The sequence below is a fragment of the Thamnophis sirtalis genome, unplaced genomic scaffold, assembly GCF_051295495.1.
Source record: "Thamnophis sirtalis isolate CommonGarterSnake01/CBP01778 unplaced genomic scaffold, rThaSir2_p1.2 scaffold_6, whole genome shotgun sequence".
NCBI classification, from domain to species: domain Eukaryota; kingdom Metazoa; phylum Chordata; class Lepidosauria; order Squamata; family Natricidae; genus Thamnophis; species Thamnophis sirtalis.
Genome location: NW_028261386.1, coordinates 51,800,908 through 51,825,600, shown reverse-complemented (window position 1 = coordinate 51,825,600; position 24,693 = coordinate 51,800,908). Strand labels below are relative to the sequence as shown.

At 35.7% G+C, this 24,693-nt stretch overlaps 1 protein-coding gene across 9 annotated transcripts in view; it reads left to right on the top strand.

Moving 5' to 3' along the window:
- CDC42BPA (CDC42 binding protein kinase alpha) overlaps positions 1–24,693 on the top strand; it is a 172,044-nt gene that overhangs the window by 39,547 nt on the left and 107,804 nt on the right. For all 9 annotated transcript variants that reach the window (XM_087717867.1, XM_087717866.1, XM_087717865.1 and 6 more), the window contains exons 2-5: positions 3,328–3,419; positions 12,858–12,941; positions 14,292–14,387; positions 20,182–20,330. In XM_087717867.1, the coding sequence (XP_087573993.1) occupies positions 3,328–3,419; positions 12,858–12,941; positions 14,292–14,387; positions 20,182–20,330 (421 nt within the window). The remainder of the gene's footprint in view (positions 1–3,327; positions 3,420–12,857; positions 12,942–14,291; positions 14,388–20,181; positions 20,331–24,693) is intronic.

Here is a 24,693-nt window from a genome sequence, read left to right as displayed (position 1 = left end):
AAATCATTCTTTGGAAAGCTCCGTCTTCAATAGCTTCTGCAATGTTAGAAGGGATGGAACATATTCTAAGAGGGGGTATTCCAGAAAGCCAGAGCAGCAATTGAAAACCAGCTCTCAATGATTCTGGACAGCACACAATGATGAAGCAAAGAAATTGCAATAAAATCAATAAAATATAGGTGTGAGTGCAATGAAATGAGATATTTTTCTCTGTCACTCACTAATGTAAAGAGCCAGGTCTTTACATCTCTTCTAAACCTCAGCAGAAAGGTGGCTATCTGGATTTTGGGGAGAACCTCATTCCAGAATGCAGATGCTGCTACAGTAAAGGTGCTCTTCCAGTGTTTCCATAGATTACAGGTAATTCTCAATTTATGACTAGTCATTTAACTTCTGTTCACAATGTCTATGGAGATTCTCAGTTATCCAGGTCCAGAAAGCCCAGTTGCCTCTTGAAAAAAGCAGCTTTGGGACAACTGTTCACAATCATGAAGGCCTCAGAACTTCCAGCTATCATAAAACATTGCACTGCAATTTCAGTCACATGACTGCATTTTGGGCACTTGGAAACCTGCTCATATTTATGATTGATTGCCAAGTGCCTTGCAATCAGGTGATCACCATTTGCAATCTTCTCTGCCAGCTTCTGTGGAAAGTCAATGAGAATGCCAGCAGGGAAGGCTGCAAGCCGAGGGAATATTGGATTTGAGGTCCGTTTTCCCAGCATGCTGAGAGACTTTTCTTCCCCTCTGTTCAGGCAAAGGAAATCTTCCTGCGGACTGAAGAACAGAGCTCAAATCTGGCAAAAATGCTAGCGAATGCCATAGTTGTTGTAGGTTTAGAATCCCTGGGTTCGCTAATGTTTTCTCCTCTGAAGGAGAAAATGCTAACAAACAACATTATTCTGAAAGACCTTAGTTCTTTCCCTGGCACTCCACTTAACAACAAGATCCAGCAATGCTTTTGTTAAGTGAAGCAATCACATGACATCTTGCTTAACAACTGCTCTACTTAAGAGCCAAGATTCCGGACCCAAATGTGGTTGTAAGTGGAGAACTACCTGTTCATTGTTTTATCAAAAGAGTCTTGAGTATATCAACCCCACAGAATTGAATTGGCTGACTAGATGATGTTATGGGTGATCCATCAAGTAGCCTAGTCCTATGCTTTGTAGGGCTTTATTGGTAACAACTAGCAGCTTGAATCACACACAGAAGGAACCTGGCAGCTAGTACAGCTCACAAAGTAAAGTGTGTTATCTAAGCATACTGAAACATTATTGCTTGTGCCACTGTACTCTGAAACACTAAAACCTGGGCAGTCCCATGTAGAGTGCATTGCACTTGTGGATATGAGTGACTGCCTAAAGAGTTCCTCAATCTAGAAAAGGGCTCAACTGGTACCCCAGATCAAATTATGGAAAAGGCTTCTAGCCAGAGTCAACACTTGCTTTTCAAGCAGGAGCTGCAAATTGCAAGCCAAAATTGAAGGGGGAAGTGCTACCCAATCCAAGGTCCAAGATGAAATATCCACCCAAAGATTTGGGTGTCTACTCTGTTGGTGGGATTGAGTTGTAGACAGTTCCTACTCATCCAAACCCACAAAGCTTCTAGGCACTAAAACAGAACCTTGGCAGCCTCACTTGGCTGGCTCAGGGTAAAAAAATATGTAACTGGTAACATCAACTTACTGATGACCAGCAGTTGACTTGTTGGGGGGGGGGTGTTGGTTTGGGGGGAAGATAACTTCCTCTCTAGGTCTTTTTTGTGCGGGTAATTTAGGATTCTATTCTCTCACCCATCCTTTTCAAGTTGTAAGCCCTCTCTAAGTAGTTTACAGGTCAACATATTGCCTCCTACAGTCTGGGTCCTCATTTTACTGACCTTAGAAGGATGGAAGGCTGAGTCAACCTTGAGCTGTTCAGAATTGAAATTCTAGAGTGAGAAGTGAGTTAGCCTGCAGTACTGCATTCTAACCACTGTGCCACCATAACATTGAAAGAAGCTGTCAATGACAAACCATTTTCATATTCTTGCCAAAATAATTTTATTTATTTTTTATCCCACCCTTATTATTTTATAAATAACTCAATATGGTGGGCATTACTAATACCCTTTCCTCCTATTTTACCCACAACAACAACCTTGTGAAGTGAATTTGTCTGAGAGAGAATGACTTGATTCAAAATCACCCAGCTGCCTTTCATGTCTCAGGTGAGACTAGAACTCACAGTCTCCTAGTTTCTAAACTTATCTTTAACTAGTAGACCAGTGATGATGAACCTTTTTCAGCACTGAGTGCCCAAACCAGAACGTGCGTACATGCGTGTGCATGTGTGTGTATGTGTGCGCGGGAGGACCAGAAACCTGAAACCAGCAGGCCGGCACGCACAAGTCTGCTTTTGGCCATTTTCAGGCCATTTTGGAGGCATTTTCCAGCCCTCCAGCAACCACGAAGATCAGCTGGCCGGTGCTCATGTGCGTGCTGGAAACCAGAAGAGCAGCTGGTGACAGCGCACATGCCCACAGAGAGGGCTCTGTGTGCCACCTCTGGCACGTATGCCATAGGTTTGCCATCACGGTACTAGACCAAATTGGCTCTCTGATTGAATGGTAATGTCTGTGTAATCAGCAAGAATAAAGCTTTTTAATATTTTTTTATCTCAAAAAAAATCTAAAGGCAATTTTCAGTAGTCTTAATGCTTTACTTTAAGAGGGTAATTTTTTGTATTTTTTTTATTTTCTAGTTGTATGACATTTCTAAAATGACAGCTGAGATGGACTAGAAAAGAAAATTTGCTGTTGAAGCAATTTGTGTTGCAGTTCCCAACGAGTTGTGTTATGTGATATCTTGTGAACCATTCCCTTATTTTTGGCATTATATCGAAATCTAGAATATTGCATCCAAATTTTATTTTGTTTTTAACTTTAAAATAGAACTGTGGAAGGCTTTTGTTTTTCAGACTAGCAGTGCTAAAAAGGAAATATTTTAACACAGTCCCTTTTTGCTACTTATATGTGATACTGGGGAGGAATACAACTTTTAGCCAAGTGATTATTAGGACTTCCGCTATGTGAAATTGCTGAAGCAAGTCTTCTAGGTCTGTAAAATGTTAATACTTTTCTTGCAAACATTAGTAAAAAAAATGTTACAATTAAAAATATTTTAAGCATGCCTTTGGAATGTTCTATCATGGCTATGTCAACAAATCCATTTATGGTCAGCGGATAGTAGATTATCTTAGTTTGTTATACCAACAATTTCTGAAATTGTATAGACTTTAATTAGGTATATTATGAAAAGTGATCAATATTTTTCTCTTTTTAGGTAAGCCTTTCACATCTAAGGTGAAGCAGATGCGATTGCATAAAGATGACTTTGAAATATTGAAGGTGATTGGCCGAGGTGCCTTTGGGGAGGTAAGATTTAGAATGTTTTTGCAGTAACATGTAGTAAAAATGTACTAATACTGTAGAAACCTGATACATATAATTAAATTGCAGAAGACATCTTTGATGTTTCTGATATACAGTGTACATAGTGTGTCATTAGATTTAATGATACATTTGCCTTTTCACGCTAGTTTATAAGTCCTTTGCGTTATACCAATGCCATTTGTCCTTTATATTTGTTAATTTTTAAGGGATTGATAGGACAAAAATCAGGTGTGATGGTAACCAACTATACATTATATGATTGAGAAGCTCATATACTATGAGATTGTATTATTCAGAAAGTTCTGAATAACACCTTGCAAAGAGTTTTTGAGTTTGTACCTGTTTAATAGGTTGTGATTTTATAAAGGAAGTAAAAAGGCATTACCATCTCTCAAGTATCTGTCAAAAAAGTTACTGTTAGTGATGAACACAAAGTGTCAATTAATGGATAATGTTTTGTGGCCAAAGGACCACATGAATGAGCTGAAAATTATTTCCTTAATATCCAGAGTTCTCACCTGATCATAATAGATGAGCTCCCCATTCACCTTCCTCTTTAACTTTTCCTCTTTTCCCTTAGAGGTCAGAATGGGAAGAATTTCTCCATTCAGTCTGCATCTTCCTTCCAAAGCTAACCATTGTCAATTTTACATCAGTCAGTGAAAGAACACATGCTCCTTGCCTCCTAGCATGAAACCTTCTGGTATTAGCACTACTTTGGCTCCTTGATGTCTGTCTGCTGTGGTACATTGGCCAAAGCTGTTGTAAATGGCTTCCTTGATGTTACAAGATATCTGTTATTTGAGGTGCAGTCATAGATTGAGTGACGTTATGTAGAAAGTAAGGAATACAACCTTGATGGAGATTTACAGAAACCATCCCACTAGGCCAGAGAGGTTTAAGCACTTTTTTAAAGTCTAAAATAATGAGATAACTTTGAGAAGCAGCTGAAGGATATGCATCTCTGAGTCACTGAAGTATAAGAAGGAACGAGGAGGTCCAGCACAATCAGGCTTGGAAATTCTAGCTAATAGCAATAGAAATAGTTTTAGCCTACCTGTAGAGTTGATTTCCAGGCTTAGTCAGTCTGGATCAGGACAATCTAACTGTCTGTACAATATCTATATTGCTTAGTATGGTATCCTCAGCTTTTTATGAAATACTAGTAATTTTAATTCAGAAATAATATTCTGCTTCCTAAAGGTAGAAAAGACAAACAGAGCATTCAAGAAGTTGAGCTCCTTTGTTGTGAGGAATATACATTACAGGTAATTCTTGAGTTACGAATGTAATGGAGCCTGCCAACCTGAGTGTTCATTGGAGTGAATCATATAAAGTGAACATGAAAATTCCCTGCTTTTGCCCACACATTTGCTTATCGAATGTGTGAGTCGCTAAGTGCATGAGGTATCTCAGTGTAGGAAAGGCCGGGGAAGGGCTAGTGATGGAAAAGACCACCCAGGGATTCCCTTGACCCATTGAGATATCTCATGCTATTCACCACTGCTTTCCCCCTATCCTGCCATGCCAGGTCTTACTTACTTGCAAAGATCTAGCAAGCCGCCTTCCCTCTGCCATAGTTTCTTTGCATGCTCCTGGAGCTCCAAAGGTGGAGCAGTGAAAGCAGAGGGAGAGCAGGATGACTCTGCCCTGCTCAGCTTGCAATCTCCCTCTAGGCTCTCATTGTCTTTGCAGAAAGCCCTTGCTGTCAAAAACAGAGCCCGGGAGGGACACGGCAAGGGCTTTTTGCAAAGACAATCAGAGCTAGAGGGACACAATCTCCCTTTGCAAGCCTTTGCAAAACGTTTTTGCCTGCAAGTACAGAGCCCAGGAGGGATGCGCTGGCCTTTCCAGGGCTCTGTTCTTGATGGCAAATACTTCTTGCAGACTTCGACAATGAAACAGCAAATGGAGGGAAGGCCTGAAGCATCGAAGCCTTCCCTCTGTTTGCAAAGCTTTTTGTCACAGATCTCATCCAGGCCTAAAGTAGTCCAAGATAATGTGAGATCACTAGCATGAGATCTCACACTATTGATCTCGCATTATCTCACAGTACTTTAGGTCTCTGTTCTCTGAGAATGCACTGAAGGCCTGAAGCAACAAAGCAGGCAAAGAAACCATGGCAGAGAGAAGACAACTTGCTAGATCTTTGCAAGGCCCAGTGCTTGTGGATACTCGGCGGGAGGGGAATAGGCAGGACGAATGTTGCAATGCCTACCTGGTCGTTCATAAGGGTGAATGACTGCTGTGGTGCTGCAACATTCATAACTTTGGGACTGTGTCATAAGTACTTGGTAGGGTTAATGTCGTAACTTTGAAGGTCACTAAGTGAACTGTCATAACTCAAGGATTATCTGTATTTGAATGTTTTTACACACTGTAAAACAATGTGTCGCTCTTCAGAGTTTGACCAACAAAGAAAGAGACCACACTGAGGGGCTCAACAGAAATCTTTACTGGACTTGGCTCGGCACACAATGTCTACATAAACAAAAGTGTCCGAGAGTTGGCATTGCCACAGTGGGTTTGCAAATCATATTAAATGACTGTGTTTTATCTCTGCATATATATCAATAATTATTTAAGCAACTTAGATAGCTAATATGTATTAGTTGAATTGCTGGATTAAGATTAGGGAGACCTAGGTTTATATCCACTCATTGAAGCTAACTGGATGGCATATATTCAGTTATTATTTCTCACCTCAGAATAACTCATACGTCTATTTTTCTGATTGTCTATTGCTGTGGGGGAAAAGACATGATATAATCCAACAAAATTTACTTTGATAATATGCTGATAGCATCTGCTTAGTCCTAGCTTTCCTCCCGAGAACATGTACTTGAATTCTTAGTTATCATATAAAATCTATGTTTTTAAGATTTTCCTCTTGATGCAAGCCTTGATTTCTGAAACTATATACTAAGGTTTGGCAAAAAATCAGTTAACAATATAGTTGTCCCTATATTTTTTTCAATAAAAACATTGATGTTAACTTCTAGATTGTTTCCAAAAAGTCATTTGAAGAATTCTAAGGAACTACAAAAAAAATTTAGTATGCCTTTGCTACACTCCCTCTATAATTATGTGTCTCCCTAAAAATAATCTATAATCCAACAGCAGCACAAACTTCAACTGAAAAACCTTAAGGTATTGCTTTCAAGCTGATTCCAAGATCAAATAAAGTTTGCTTTGGAGATATAAGAAAAATGTATAAATGGTTAGTGAGGGAATGAATTCTGATTTTTAAAGATTATTCTTGTAACTTTCATTCTGCAAATATGGATATAATTTACAGGAAAGTAATTTTATTGTACAGGAATGGAACCTTTTCTTAATTTAGAATATAGACTGCATGCAGCTGTCCAGTTTTTCATCATTTTAGTTCAAGGCAAGGACAGTTTGTGCTAGTCTGGATAGACAATGCATATCTGCTACTCTTCGTGCCAAATGAATGCAAAATGGCTAATACTCTGATTACTTCCTACATTTTTTTTAAAAAAAGTCCTACACAAGAAGCTATAGGGATCTGTTAGATTCCCCCCCCCCCATATATCTTCATCCATTAAAATATTTGAAGAAGGAAAGGCAAGTATGTTGATGTATAAGTACACAAGAGACCTAACTTAGTAAAGAAGGAGAAATTGTTTGACAGCAAGCCAGATGGCAATAACTATTTGTGGGAAATATGGAAGAAGAATTTTGCCTTTTCCCTTTCCTTCAAACTAAAACCAAAATGTTTATATCAGCACATACCACAGATTTTTAGCAGGCTATTCATGGAGGAAAACACACTTCTAAAAACATTAAATATTCAGTTTTAATAAATCACAGTGGCAGACTTTTTTGAGAGGCCAGGGAAAGTATGTGGTTATCACTTTACATTTCTATTCTATTTGCTGTTTCAGTATCATGTGCAAACCTGTGTGTGTGTGTGTGTGTGTAATACTGATGTAGATACAGTTTCCTGTTGAGAGAAAACAGAATTCGAACTAGCCCATTTTGAAATACTTTGTATTAATATGCATTATATATTAATTGTTGCAGATATGAGCATTTATTCGTAAGATTTATCCACTATCATGATCCGCTATCACACCTCTCATTCCTCTCATAGGAGTCATGAAAATTATAGGAGTCATGAGAATTATGTTTCTTTCAGCTTCTTAAAGATGGATGCTATTATTATAGCATTTTATATTCTATAGAGGCCACTACTACCGTTTGGGCAAAGACGTTCAAAACTACATGGCTAGGATCTGTTTAATTTGATTTTTTAATAATGGACATTGAAAAACACTTTTTTTTTCTTACAGTGTTTAATAGTATATGTTAAAATTGTGGAGAAAGACCCCAAGAAAGGTTAGGGTTAATTGATTACTAGTTCTAGATCAAAGCTTTAAGCTAATAAGATTAGTAGCTACTAAGAATTACAGTAGGTATTTAAGCTAATAAGAAATCTCACAAGACATAAGGTTTCTGTACATTTGGGGAGGAGCGGAAGATTGCAAGCATGATAGTCAGCTTTGTTCTATGTGTGTGCTATATATTGATTGGAACACACATAATTATGGATGAAATTTCTTGAACAATAGAGTTGAAAAAACTAGTTCATACTGGTCATGACGTTTGCCTCCATAGGTAAATCATTTAATGTCTTAATTACAGTTTCAAAGTTGTGCTTATGTCAGTAGTATGACCATTGATTTCTAATGATGTATAGGAACAAATATCAGTGTAGAGACTATCAGTTAAATTACTATAACTCTAAATTAATAATCTCTATATAAATTAAGATTTCCTGTTCTCCAGTTATACTGTTAATAGGCATTTCTACTTTCTAGTTGTGGATTTGGTCATATAAGTTATGATTTCATGAATTTGAGGTGTAGAAATCATTTATATTTTTTACAATTTATTGCGTCTCTGTAATTGAGTATTTGTCATGCTCCGTGTAAAAGTGCTCATCATGCCTAGACTAAGTTATGTTGATTCACAATGTTGTTTTGCTCTATGCCAGTAGTCTAAGCAACAAAAGCATAGATAGTACCAATGGGGAGAAGAAAAAGAATTTCAAAGGGCTATTTTAGATGCCTTTTTACTCATTTTAATCATCTTGGTTATTTTGATTGCCTTAGTTATTTTGCAATATAGAAAACATATAGAAAACAATTCATTGGTTTAAGAATAGATAGATAGATAGATAGATAGATAGATAGATAGATAGATAGATAGATAGATGATAGATAGATATCTGTTTGTCTGACTAATGTATATAGTTGCTGTCTCATTGGGTGGAGGGAGTACAGTTAAAAGCAAAAGCAACAATTCTGTAATTAAAAACATGGATCGGTACTATTAATGACATAGTAACAGAATTATTGTTGTGGGCAATGCAGCCATTATAGTTCCTCACACAGTCAGCCAGATATTCAGATTGGATTTGGCATCCCCCCTCCACCTATTTAATCTTTCCCAAGTATCTGGGGTAGGCAGATGTTGATGTTTTATGTGTTTCAAAGTATTGTCACAGGATATAATTATTGTTAAATTTATTTGCTACCTATCTCACCATAGGATTACACCAGGCAGCTTACAACAATAAACAATGATGAAATAAAAAGGAAGTAAATAAATAGAACAATAAAATAAATAATAGAACAATAAAATAAAGAAAAAGAAACAAGGAAGATACATCAGTATGATTATCTCACTAACTCACTGTTTCCCTGAAAGGTCCGGTGCCTTGTCAGAAAAGTGTTCTTCCAAATATTCTTCAAGGGTCATTCCATGTAGAGCACATTGCAATCATCCATTCAAGAGGTGATAGTAGAACAATCAGAAGGTGATTAGGGAATGGTTGATGGTAAGCAAAACCTCCTGATCCAGGAGTGGGCACAACTGACTTACAGTATGAAACTGTGGGAAGGACACCTAGTCTGCCACTTGCTATTTGAGCAGGAATCACAAGTCCAGGAGAATCCCCGGATTGTGTACCAAATCTATTTAGGGTAGTGCAACCCCAGCCATTGCAAAAGATGGCATAATGACCAATTGGAGGGCCCCAGAATCAGTCTTGCCAGAGTTCAGGTGAAGCTTGTTGTTCCTCATCCTTTCCTGTTTTGGTTACAAATACACACGTACAAACAGTTATGGAATTTAGCAGTTTTTTTCAAGCTAAGGAAGACACAGCAGACAAGGAATGCAAACCAAACTGAGTCTCTGAAAGAAATTTTTCCTGATTAGTTTTACTTTTAACAGAAGCACACAGAAGAATAGTGAAAATTCAGTCCAAGTTTCCAAGAGCCAGATCAAGGATGTCAGTTAATCCAGATGTCAAAATTCCATAAGCAGTATCCACATAATAATAACATAGGAGCCAGAGATCAGGCAGGAACAAAGGATCATGGATCAGTGCTGTTTCTTTGTGTCTCCTGAATTGGACATTCTACAGGTTCAGCTGGAGCAGCATATAGATCAAATGATAGCATTAAATGATATTCTTAATTGTTATTGGTTGTTGAGCAATATCAAGAATATCACTTGTCCTGAAATGCAGAAATAGTTATAGCTGGTGCATAGATATGAGTTGGCAGCTCAAAGTGTTTAAAACTTCCTGAAATAGTAGAATATTAGATGTGTATTTTATAAAATCATAAAAGATTATAGTAACTGTTTATAAACTGTTTATTAGAATGCACTAAATTATATGTACAAAGAAATAAGGCATCAGTGTCACTCATTTTGGAATCTACTATATATACAGATTTTTAGGAGGAAACAGAAGGACCGGAAAATTCTTACATCAGATAATATTGGTCCTTCTTGGATGAAGACAAAGAAGAAATATCCCAGTTGTACTCATATAAGTTATATTACTGGAGCTGCATTAGTTAAGGCAAGAAAGCCTGAAAAAAATTAACAGTTTATTTGGTAGGATTGAATCAAGGTAAAATTGCTATTCAATCAAGCTTTATCAGACAAGGCATATTTGACTATAAATTAGAATCTTTGAACTGTGCTCAGTATGGGGCCTTAATTAATCCTTTGGAGGGGAGATGTGAGGATGTGATGACTATAAAACTGATTTATATTATCCATAATTCTTTTGGCAGCTGAAGACTTTGATGGTATTTTCTCTATTTATTGTAAAGTAGAAGCACTGTATTTTCAGCTTTATTTTTCTAATCCTGATTATAATTACTTGTCTCCTGTTGATTTTTGCATGTGTTTGTTTTCAAATAATTGTACCATTTTGATTTAGAGATTGAAGCTTAGTAAATAAGAAAAAGGAAATGGCTAAAAATGATACTGTTATTCTTGTGTTTTGGCATTTTATCAGAAAGCTGATTAAAGTGTAGCAAAATGGTCAGACTCAAAATTCCTAGGACATAAAGACCCTCTATATATAGCTCTCATTCCCCCCTCCTTTTTTAAAAAGCTTGTTCGAGATTGTCTTTTCTAATTTTTAAAAAGTTTCTTTTAAGTTTAAACATTATTTTTTTGTGTATGGACATTTCTAGAAAAATAAATAAAATGACTGCTTTCATAGAACAAAATGTAAATCTTTTAAATAACTAAATATAATAGTTATAAATATACTTCAATACCCTATTGTTAAGAAACCTTAGTTAAATGTGAATTAATTACATGAATACATTATAATAAAGTATGTTATTATGTTAACATAATAATGTTTTGCTTATGAGAAATGTGTAATTTTGAGGCTTCCCACCATTTTTCTTTTCTCTCTTTTTTATATTGAATAAAAATAAAATAAGCTCACTTTCGCAGTCACATCTCTCTGTGTGGGTACTGTATTCTGTTTTGAATGTGTCTTTGACCTGTCAGGATATCATAAAACATTAAGTCAATTTGTCATCAAAGTATGAACTTGTTATTTAAGATCAAGCTTGGACTAGAAACGAATGTATCAAATACTTCTTTGGAATAACTAAGTTTGTTATCCTCAGAAACGAGTTTTACTAAAACAAGAAAATGATCAATGTTGTATTTAGAATAAAAGTTCCCCATGTGTTCCCCCTATCACTTATTTTAAGACTTTACATTATATTGATTGAAAGGCAATTATGGAAAGGACAGCTATGCCTGTGGCGATGCTTTCACTAAAAATCTCCCTACATACCAGTGTCACCATGTGTTTTTTGCTTCCACACATATAATTTTGTGTACAGAAATCCAGATGGGCAAAGGAATTAAGAGCCTTTTCAAAAGGTTTATGCATAATGGAGACAGCAGGAGCCATAGACGGATTGTCCTCTTAAATTGTATAGATGTACAACAAGTTTCAATTTGCAGTTACCTGGATTAAGGTCGGATTTGGTTTGGCTTGGGCCTAGATTTGAACCTGCTCGGGCTGTCTTGGAGGCTGAAGTAATGGGCCAGATGATGGGCCATGCTTGTTACCCTGGCTGTGCTAACCATGTTTGCCATGACTTTGGGCCTGGTGCCAACTGCGCTTACTGTTTCTGTGGCCACTCTCTAGTGTATTCTCTTTGCTGTTGGCATTTCTCCTCCAATGGATTTTTTTCCTTTATAGATTTTGCTGGCAGTTCTATTAGAAGGCTGGTTGGAGGGCCTTGGCATGGAAGTCTGGGCATTTGCGGCTGGTTAACAATGCTGAGGGACACTTATAGCATGCCAATAATGGAGGCATTTGCTTAATTGGGTTATTTTTATCTAATTTTAGGATATTTGTGGTGAACAAATGAATTTTTCCATCATATTTGTGCAGAAAGGTCAGGAGGGTTCACAAAATTTTAAGCTCCACTATATAGGAAAAATGTTTAAAATTGTAATATATTCTGTTTGTTTTGGTGAAAACACAAATATTGCACCATGCTGATATACAGGTAGTCCTTAACATATGACTATGATTGAGTCAGAATTGTACTCGTAAATCATGGTGGACATTAAATAGGTCATCACGTGATTGCACGTGATGTTATTACCTTTTTTGTAGTGGTCATTAAGTGAAGACTGTGGCTGTTAAGGTAGCACAAAGGTTGTTAAATTGTTAAACAATTTCCACAAAGGGCTTTTTTGTCAGAAATCAGAAATAAGCACGGAAACTGGCAAAAAACACAAAAAATCATGGTCATTTGATTGCAGGATGCTGCACATAGCTGTAAATGGGAAATGGTTGTCAAATACCCAAAATGTGATCATCCGATTGAGGTGAGGATGTGTGGGCATCAGAACTTTAAAAATGGATTGTAAATAGCTGTGGGAGGTCCTACATAACTTCAAATGGTTGTTAAACAACTAGTCATTAAGTGAGGACTACCTGTATTTCTTTATAACTAAAATAAATTGTGGGATTATAAATGCATCGGCAGTGGCATTCTGAGAAATTAATATTTTATGCCCACTTTAAAAAAAATAATTTAATTTTTGCAGGTTGCTGTTGTGAAATTAAGAAATGCAGATAAAGTATTTGCCATGAAAATATTAAATAAATGGGAAATGCTGAAAAGAGCGGAGGTAAGACTCAAGGAATGTTCAGGTGGCTATTAAGTTTGTGATTTTTTTTCTCTTTCAATTAGAATCTGACAAGCTTAAAAGAAAAAAACCAGATTATTTCTAAATGCAATATATCTTGAAAGAGTATGAAATTTTTCAATATGTTGCTGTCATAGTTTTTATTTTCATAATTTATTTCTGCTGAATGGTCTATATTAATCACCTTTTAAAACAGAATTATTATTATTCTGCCCTATTTTGATTTCTGCTTTTTAGATTTTTATTTTTATTTTTTTGCTATGTGGCTTTTTATATAGAATTAGAATCCAAAATTATTCATCTTAGAAACATTTAAATAGTCGTTTGATCACAGGACAACATGTAGATTAAATTTCCAATAAATCTCTTCTGTTTTTAGAACCACTTGCCCATAAAAGTTTGCATACACCAAATTTGGGCATTCATTTTGGTCTGTGTGGTTCATGCTGTGGATTAGAATCATCTGCACAGTGTCCGATAGATGATTGACAAAGTCAGCTTTTTGACAAGAAATTAAATGCGTACTGTATTCCTATCTACTTTTTGGATGTTGCCAAATCACTGACTTACCTTTTAGTGGTTTAAATAAAGATAGAAAATCACATTAAATGATTAAAGATGTTTCATATACCAGAAAAATACTTCTGCCTAAATTGATTTAATTTTAATTTGGAAATAAACTATTACATTTCTTCTTCAAGTTTTTTTACATCCTCCCCCTCCCCCGCATCTCTTTTTAGTTATGGTGGGATTCTTAATTGTGGGTTCTGATTGTCATTAATATTAATTCCATTATAACAATACAATACAGATCATTCAATGAATCCAGCTGTTGGTAAATTCAGAATATGTACTGGTAGTCTCCTAATAATTGACTTTTCTCTCATATCAAAGGTAGTAATTAATAGATATGAAAAATACTGTTCTGATGGTTTCATTTACTATTCATGCAGAATTTATTATGTGGCAACTCAGGATAGGATGTTTTTGATATTAGCATCCCGACTTGGGACATTAATAAATAATTATTTACTTAGACTTTTAACTGAAACTATGTTGGTTATGTACAATAGCTGTGTTTCATGGTTCTTGCCATTCTGGTTTTTAATATTCAGTGGTAGCTTTCCAAGAACTAATGTTACACTTTTATGATTTTAAAAATAATTTTATTACTTTAGCCACATTTTATCCTTGTTCTGGATTATCATAAATTGTAATTAAAAAAATTATGGCAATCCTATTTCCTATATCTTGAGTATTATTGTTTGAATGAAAAGAACTCTAAATGACTTTACATTTTGCTTATAATAATTATATTTATCTATTCTTTAGACAGCTTGTTTTCGAGAAGAGAGGGATGTTTTGGTGAATGGGGATAACCAGTGGATTACAACATTGCACTATGCCTTCCAGGATGAAAATTATTTAGTGAGTATTACTTAAAAGTAACTTTTGAACATAATGTCTAATTTTAATTTACTGTTTACTTGTATCTTACTATTTAATGATAACTAAAATAGTTAAGTGGCAAATATGCTGCTATGCCACCATACAAGCAGTTGTTAATAGTATCTATGAATAGACAAAGAGGTGTATTTTCTGTATTATCTGCACACAATTTCACAAGGGAGAAAACACATCGAAGTATATGACATTATTTCTAGTAGGATTTAAAAGCCACAATTGGCCAGCTTCTCATGGCACAAGAAGTTAGCCACTTGTGAAGTACTACAGTAGTGTGACCCAATTATTTTTTTAAAGGTTATGTTTGAATATTATGTATGAATGTAATGACAGTTTCAAGCATCTGCCCATCTTATTCCTTTTTTTAAAAAAAATGCTGCAGTCAAAATATGTCAGATCTTAGTAATATATGATTGGAAGAACTGATGGGAGTAGATTCTTTATAAATTAACTATATGTAAATTAACTATACTTTTAAAGTTCCCTTTTTGTATATCTTTGAAGAGAAGCATGACATTTATGTCTCACTCCAGTTTCTCAAGTGATTAGATATTGCTACATTTTATTTTTGTATTTTGTGGCAAGTGACTGATAGATATATGGGAAGCATAAGCCATAGAATATTTTTTGTTAATAGCAAGGCACTTCTGTAGTGTTTTGCTCTAGCATTATTGCACTTCTAATATAGTCTTTGTTAGGTAAGCTCCCTGTTGGGAGAGCGAGTGCGTTCAGAGAAGCATTGTGAGAGTGGTGTTGGAGAACACACAAACCAGCATACAGAGACACTGCAGTTTAAATAGGCTTTTACTTTCATGAAAATAGAGGTATCAGAGTCCATCAAACAGTCCAAGTCATACACGGATAAGACAGTCAGTCATCAATGTCTTTCAGTTAAGGGATAATCCAAATAACATAGTCCATAATCATACAAATAGTCCAGTTCTCAAAGTTTGCTAGCAGTTGCAAAACTTACAATAGCACTTTCTAACGACCAGCTTCCAAAACACTCAGATCAGATCAGCCCAGCATCTAACAAACAGAGAACTAACAGTCATTCTGGCTCCCTCTTATGGCCGATTGAGGAAAACAGCAACCAATCACATTTTACAGGTATAGCATTGTTGCATGATTTATATATTGCCAACCCAACCGTTAGATTATATTCCTAACATTCTCCCCTTTGCGTAGGACAATATATAAATCTTACAATATTAATCCGTATTCCTCGCAACAACGTTTATGCTTTATGTTACCTTTGGCCTTAGTAAAATAATCTGCGATGTTATCTTCAGACATACAATACTCCAGTGAAACTAATTTACTATTCACACTTTGCCGTACATTCAGATATCTTATATCAGTGTGTTTTGATCTAGTTTTTATAGCAAGATTGGATGCCATCTGAATTACTGTTTGATTGTCTTCATAAACAACAATAGGCTCTCCTATGTCAATCCCCATATCAAGTAGAAGTTGTTTTTAACAAACTACATCTGTACATAATAATGACAAACATGAGAACTCAGCCTCCATAGACCGCCATCCAATTAGTGCCTTTCCCAGGAATACAACAAAACCTGATGTTGATTTCCGTGTAGACACATCTGTAGCAAATTTGCATCAGCATATGCAGTTAAGCTCAGATTATCTTTAGGTTCTAAATACAATGCATAATGCATCATTTGCTTAAGATATCTTAATATCCTCTTAGCAGTTTGCCAGTGTCTTTCAGTAGGTTCAGCATTAAACCTGGATAATTGATTTACACTATATGCTATGTTGGGCCTTGACCAATTACACAGATACGATAAGCTACCAATCAATGATTGAGAAATACCTTTATCAAACACAGGGCTTTTTACATCATCATGGCTAAATTCCTGGCCCATTGGAGTTTTAGCTAGTTTACACAGTTCCATCCTAAACATTATGAGAAGCTGGTTAATCTTCTCAGTTTGTGAGATTTTGTATCCTCCCCTAGTTTTATATATTTGTAAACCAAGATATTGTCTAATCTCACCGAGATGTTTTATATGAACTGCGTCCTTAACAGTGTCATGATCCTCATAGCTTCTTGCTCAGTTTTAGTGATTAATGCTATGTAATCAGTGAACAATAGCAACAATGAAATCATACCATTACTTTCTTTCTTAAACAAACATGGATCAGCCATGCCACTTTTAAAACCTATCTTAGTTAACTCTCTAACTATACATTGATTCCATTCATATACTGATTGCTTCAAGCCATACAGACTCTTTTTCAACCTCCAGCAATCAGTTTTACTATCAGTTTTAAATCCTGCAGGCTTCTGAAAATATGGAACGGTGCATGAAGATAAGCTGTCTCTACATCTAAATGATTAACTATATATTCATTCTTAGCTGCCCACACTAATGCTGCACATAACATAGCCTTTAAACTAGGTGCAAAGACCTCATCATAGTCATTTGCTGACTAAGCAAACCTTTGTGCAACTAACCTGGCTTTATGGGTTACAGTCCCATCTACACTATTTTTAAGTTTGAAAATCCATTTACAACCAATGGCATGTTTACCTGGTGGTAACTTTACATGTTCATACACCTCTAACCTTTGCAATGATTTTAATTCCTTTTCCATTGCATCTTTCCAAGCTTTCTGTTCCTCAGTTGGATATAGAGTTAATTCTTGGTAATTAGAAGGAACCTTATTTGCCTGACATGCTATAGACACCTGATACCTGTCAGGTGGTCTCGTTACACTGGTTGAACATCTAGGTATTTCAGGACTCACCAGTAGACTCTCCTGTATAACCTGCTCTAGTTCTTCTGGTTCGTCATGTACTTCTTCCTTAATTTCTGTAATTGCTGGTTTTCCTACCTCATCATTAGGGACTACTTGGGTGTCGATAATTACATTATTATTTGTTTCTAATTTATTCCACCCCACGTGTTCTATAAACTTAGCACTAGCACTACAGTAAATCTTAGTTGTGCCCTTCTCCCAAAACCTAAATGATCTATGGTTAGCCTCATATCCTACAAAAAATAACTGTCGAGCTCTATGTTGCCCTTTCAGTCTCACTTGTGATGGTATATGCACCCATGCTGGGGCTCCGAATGTTTGTAGGTAACTCAAATCTGGTTTTCTGCCATGCCACCTAGTGAATGGCAATTCAGCGGTTGTTGCATTCACCAAATTATTTAAAACTACACATCATAGCTTCACCCCACAGTGTTTCTGGCAAACCTGAATCAGCTATCATAGTTCGAGCCCTGGCCTGTAATGTTTGTCCCCTTTGTTCTACAAACGAGTTATGTTGTGGCCTATAAGGAGCAGAACATTTGTGCTCGATTCCAGCTGTTCTTAACATTGTTTGGAATTTATAATTGGTAAACTCTATCCCATTATCAGTAACTACAGTAATAACCTTGGCTTTCATCTTTCTTTCCGCAAACCTCAGCCAATTAAAAAAATTCTGAAACATTTCTGTTTTGTTTTTCATTAAGTAACAGATCGGGAATAATGATCCATGATACTCAAAACATAACAGGCACCTCCCAAACTGGGTTTCTTAGGTCCTATTATATCAGCAAAAACAACCTCCAGAGGTTCCTTTGTTTCAAAACCATTCAGTCTGTTTGCTGGAGTAACTTGCTTTTCTCCTGATTTCAAACATTGCAATTTAAATATTTACTACATAGTTTTAATTTTAATCCTTCTGCCAATTTAACAGTTTGTTGCAGCATCTTGAAATTAATGTGCCCCATGCATCTTTGTAGTAAATGTATGCATGCATCATGGGGTTTAACATTATGATAAGCTGTGTTAGCCATCTGGCCATCCGGTATAACATACAAACCATTTTTTAAAGTAGCAGTAACCCTGTTACCCTCCTTTTCAATAATACAGATGTCTCCCCTAAAAGTTACCACATAGCCAATGTTAACCAGAGCCCTAACTGATAGTAAGTTGAATTTCAGGTTAGGTACATATAACATTGGTAACTGCTCATTTAGGAATGAACAACATGCATTACCTTTCCCAGATGCCCACATCTTCCATCCATTTGCCAAAAATACATGTTCCTTGCTCGTGGTCATTTTTACAAATCTTTTTCTATCTCTAGCAATGCACTGTGATGCTCCACTATCACCAACCCACAAATCATGGTTTACTGGTGCATTGCTAAACATAGCCAAAGTAGACATAGCTAAGTTGACATTAGCATTTTTTCTAGCTCTTCCGGCATTCTGTTCTTTTGCCTTTTTACAGAACCTAGCTATATGTCCCTTAGCCCCACAAGAATAACATTTTCGAACAGTGTAGGCAGTAGAAGGTGACTCCTCATGTTGTGGTGGTTTCTCTCTCAGTGGTTCCCTCTCCATCTTTCTCCTTGACTCTTCCAACAGTCGTGCACTAATGTCAGTCAATGTTAGTTCATTTCGAGTTAGGATTTCAAGAGAAGACACAAAAACATCATAACTCTCATCCAGTGAGGAGAGTATGATATATACTTGATGTAGCTCAGAAAAAAATAATTCTTTTTCATGTAGCTCCTGGAAAACCCCTTTCATAAAGTTTAAATGAGCTAACATATCTCCACCTTTCAAAAGATGTGCCTTAAACAGTTTGCGTGTGAGATGTATGTGGGCACCTACAGTGTCACATACATAAATCCTCTTTAAATTCTCCCAACATCTTGCAGCAGAATGTTCCCCACGAATATGTACTAACTGTTGGTCTTTCAATGTTAGACCAATAATACACAATGCCCGTTCGTTGCATCGCTGAAAATCTGCTAACTTCTTGGCATCATCATCGTTCCCAAGCAGTTACGTCTGGTGGATTCTGTACAGCATCCCATAAACCTTCCCTACACAGGTGTAGACTGCATTTCATAGACCAGGAAACATAGTTTGTTCCATCCAACCAGGTTATCATCGATAGACTTGTTGATGGGTTGCTCGCCATCTTCTCCAGGATAGTAACAATCACTAATAAAAACAGCTGTCTGTATGCGGTATTGCGTATCAACACCAACTCTCCTTTAGCTACGTCTGGTACACTCATAACCAATGTTAGGTAAGCTCCCTGTTGGGAGAGCAAGTGCGTTCAGAGAAGCGTTGTGAGAGTGGTGTTGGAGAACACACAAACCAGTATACAGAGACACTGCAGTTTAAATAGGCTTTTACTTTCGTGGAAATAGAGGTATCAGAGTCCATCAAACAGTCCAAGTCATACACCAACATACATCAATGTCTTTCAGTTAAGGGATAATCCAAATAACATAGTCCATAATCATACAAACAGTCCGGTACTCAAAGTTTGCTAGCAGTTGCAAAATTTACAATAGCTCACGGCACTTTCTAACGGCCGGCTTCCAAAACACTCAGATCAGATCAGCCCAGCATCTAACAAACAGAGAACTAACAGTCATTCTGGCTCCCTCTTGTGGCCAATTGAGGAAAACAGCAACCAATCACATTTTACAGTATGATTTAAAGAAACAGGTATAGCATTGTTACATGATTTATATATTGCCAACCCAACCATTAGATTATATTCCTAACAGTCTTTCTCTAGAAAAGAAAAATATTGGGGCTGAGCAAAGGTTTTGAAAGAGGTGTTATATAATGGAAGATATACAAAGAATCTATTTCCAGAAGATTTACCCTGCCCTAATCATACTGAGAAAGCAGCTCTTGGTCTTATGCGATTTGTTATATTTAGCGCATATTTATATTTCTATCAAAATTGTTTTCTATATTCCTAGTACCTCGTTATGGATTATTATGTTGGTGGAGATCTGCTCACCTTGCTCAGTAAGTTTGAGGATCGGTTACCTGAAGAAATGGCTCGCTTTTATTTAGCTGAAATGGTGGTAGCAATTGATTCTGTACATCAACTACATTATGTCCACAGGTAATTATTATCAATAGATCATATTTCCCATTGTGAATTAGTATCTGCTGTTTTAATTAAAGTGGTGTTTATAAAGAGTTAAATATTTAAACATTAGCTTAATGGGGATAGTATTATTTATTAATATATAGTGCTTTTGACAGAAATGGATGAACAATTTTGCTGAAGATTTTTAACAGTATGAGCCTTTATCAAGTCAGATTGCAAGTCATTTATAGCTACAGCCATATATACAACATTTTCATTTATATTTCATTAGCTTCATTATTCTAGAATGAATACATTAGTTTGCATATATGTTTCAAACAAGTGGATTGGTAGTTTTGTGAGATAAATATGCAATTATAAATAGTCTTAAACATTCTAATACTATTCTAGTGTGTTGTAATGCTCAGCACAATATATACAAATGCGTTTTTACCATATATACTTTTTAAATATTTTTTGGATTCCTTATATAATAATTAATTTGAATATGTAATATAAACAGCCAAAAATGAAACTCTGATATGAATTTTTGCAACTAAACTTATGATAATATTTTCCCTTGTTTTTAAGAGAGTGATTGTGGTAATCTAATTTATTATGCTGATTTTAGAACAGAAGGAAGAAATTGATAACCTGAAAGATTCAAGATATATTAGAAGTCTAGTTATGAACAAAATGCACAACTCTGAATATCTCTTGCCCTACTTTTAATACTGACTTCCAGGATTTTTAATTAATTGTTCTGGAAAAATTTGCTCCATGAGTTTGGATAAAACAGTTTGTTTGTTTGTTTGTTTGTTTGTTTGTTTGTTTGTTTGTTCATTTTAAAGTGTCACCTTGTTCTGGATAAGTTATATTCAGGCTCATAGCTTAAAAATTATTCTGAATCATATTTTCTGCTGCTTTGTCCCTTTTACTTGTGCATGATTGATGATAAGGCATAATATACTTTACTGTAAATTCTTTTTGTTTTGTCAAGTAAATGTTTTGTCCTGTAAGTTTTTTTTGTTTTGTCAAGTAAAAAACAAACAACCAAAATTCTCAAGCGTCTGATGTTGCTATTATATTATTTTATTTAACACTTTCACTTATGTGTTTTGCTGCAGAGCTCCTAACTGGAAATATATACGTACATTTAGCTGAACATGTTTACAAATAATTTTACATATACTTTTCAGAATGTTTTGATTCAGACTTGCATACACATCTATGTTCTTTTCCTTGTTTACTCAGTTACACAAAATCTTAAAGGATCTAGAACCCAGTCTTAGGAGAAATAAATGAAAATCCTGGACTTAGTTTGAACAAGAAAAGCTAAAGAAAGACATGGTGGTTTAAAAGAAAAGCAAAAAGGAGAATAAGAACTAGAACTTCAGAAAAGCACATTCCAGAAAAACTTTAGAAGAAACTCCATAAGAAGAATAGGGAAATAGATTATGTGTCATCATATTGGTGTCAATACTTAGCAGCCACATAGATTGTTTATGTATGATGATCTGTCTCTAACCTTGTCCTTCATGTCTTACAATGGTAAAACCATCACCACAGTAACTGACCATTTTCCCGTTGGTTGTTTTCTTCTCCCCTTCCACCTTTCCCAACATTAAAGCCTTCTCCTGAGAACTGGCTCTTCACATAATGTGTCTGAAGTATGAGCTGGATCATTTGTGCCTCAAAACTTTTGACTTGTTCAATGATCCATTTGTTTGTTTTTCTTAGCTGTCAAGGGTATTCTTTGACACAGAATTTCAACATTATCAATATTCTTCATATGTTGCTTATTCAAAGACTAACTTTCACTTCCTTAGGGTTCTGACCTTTTGTAGTTATAAGCACATTGTAGCATCTGAATACTTTTTCTAAGGCCTTCATGGCTACTCCACCAAGTGATAGTCTGTGCATATTCCATTATTGTCTGTTTCTTTATTGGTAGATATTGAGAGATATTGGCTTTTCTTTGTCTGGAGATATTTTAATGGAACCAGGCTGCTATTTGCATCCAATATTGTAATTTCTGCATTGAATAGAGAATTGAAAGAGAGCAACTCCACAATGCCTTTTAAATTGAGAGAGAGAGAAAAAATGTTATAACTGAATGACAGATTTTTTAGTCATTTCTTCAGCAGAATGATGTGAAGATAGTGACTTTAGTTATTTTAGAGCCAGGATTTTTAAAAGCTACTGTAAATACAATATAAACAAGGGAATCCATGAATATGAAGAACTAATTATTATTATGTATGGAAAAGAATGAAACTGAAAAGAGAGCTAATGCAAGGAGAGAAAACTGTCTTCCAATTTGTCTGTATATTGAGGTTACCACAGGAGTTTTCCTTTTTAGTCATTTAACTGATACAAGCTACATGCCAGTGTAATATTTTCCATATTCAGATAATTAAGTATGCCACAATTAGAATAGCAACTAGTTAGATTAGGTCTTTGCAGGCATGCTTCTTATTTTTCTTATATTCTTTTCATAAGCCTTCCTGTACTTTTATAATTTTTTTGCAACTTTGCCAATGCATTGCATTTCCCATTTCACATATCTCTTTATAGCCAAAATGACAGTTTTTATCACTTCTATTTCAGTTAACACAAATCATGTCAATAAAGCAAGGTTCCCCCCCGCCCTTTTCTGAGATGTATGACTTATTTCCAGTTTACTTTATTTAATAAAGCTGTGCTAGTAGAAAGAGATGAAAAAACATATTGCCAGCTGTGCTGCTTTCTAGAGAAACAAACTGGCAGCTGCCCACTTATGGAAAAGGAAACATTTGCAGAATTATTAACTGAACTGCAGCTATAGTGTTCTGCCAGCTTCCAGGGTAGTTTCTGTTGACCTTTAATATAAATCAGGTTCATGTTGGACATAGTAAAAAAGGAATTGCCAGATAGTTAGCTTTTTAATTTTCAGTCTCTGTTTTGTGACACACATTTTAAGCTACATATTAAGGTTTAAGCCACATTCGAGGTAATAATGAAAACAATACTAAATTTAAGGTAATAAAAAAAACAAAAAAAGCATGCATTCAGTTTTAAAATCATAATCAATAAAACTCCAAATCATAACAAATAACTAAAGTCATGCAATAATGGGTTTAAGACTTGTTATTAGAAAATCATCAATTTAACAAAGGGACCTGTGTAATTCACCTTTAAACAGAGCACTGAGATATATATTTTTTCTTAGAGTAGGCTTGCTGTTTAGTTCTAGATAGATTTTAAATGTTGACATTTTACATCTGTACAGAACTAAAAAAAAATCATTTTCATCTCTTGTTATCATTTTACTCCAATTAAATCTGAGTAACTTTATCTGTTAGATAATTGGACTCATTGATGATCCTAATGCTCATCCCTGCCCTTCAAGAAGTGGATCACTAGATAAAGGATTGCTGGTTGGTTATTAGTGGATGGATAAGAGTTAAAATAACTGTTTCACCAGTATTATCAGCATGATATAATCTCTAACATGAACTCTTAACACAGACTCAGTTGGATTTACTTTTCCTCCAGTGGCATTCTAGTAATCTCTTCAGATGTTTCAACTCTCAAAGATGGATACATAGACAGAGGCCATATAAAAGTAATCTGGTCCAAGACCCTTGTCACTGCCAATTCTGCTCAGAAAACCATACCTCAGGTGAAGAGCCCATCAGATCCTCAGAAAAAACAACAACCAAGAGTTATCTTCAAATCTTCCTTGGTCAGACTCATCTAATAGGTTTTACTTTCCTGCAAGTTCATGTGGAGAAGCAGAAAAGTGAACAGAATGGGACCTGAGTATGACAAAGAACTAATGGTAATATCTTTTACCTTCAGATCATATTAGAACTGCCCTGAGATTTTAAAAAAACCAGAACTAATGTGTAATCTTAAACATGGTCCTTCAATAATTTTGTCTCTGTTTATCATAGTGGGCATGGTCCTGAGCAACCCAAGCCCAACATTATCCAGAGACATGTTAATCCTCAAAGCTACTGCTATCAGCTATGTAGTTTAGCAGCTCAGGTAGAAATGTTGCTGTGTATAGGGAAGCCAGCAAGGTAGCAACAAATTGAACTGTTCCCAAGTACTCCATTTCAGCTAGAGCCTCTGTTTATCTAGCACAAATCCCCCAAATGTCCCATCCTTCCTTCCCTACATTTACAGCTGATGCCAAATGCAAAATCTGCATACCTTCCCCCACCCAGCCTCTCCAGATCTTAGTTATGCTAGCCAAGTTGGTTGAATTTCTTCCCAATCAAGTCATACCAAACTGACATTTAATAGCAGTAGCTGGAGATTAGGGCTATCAAGGATAATAAAAAAAGGCTAAACCACATGATGAATGATTGACAGAACTAGGTACAGTATCTTTAGTTTAATGAAGAGA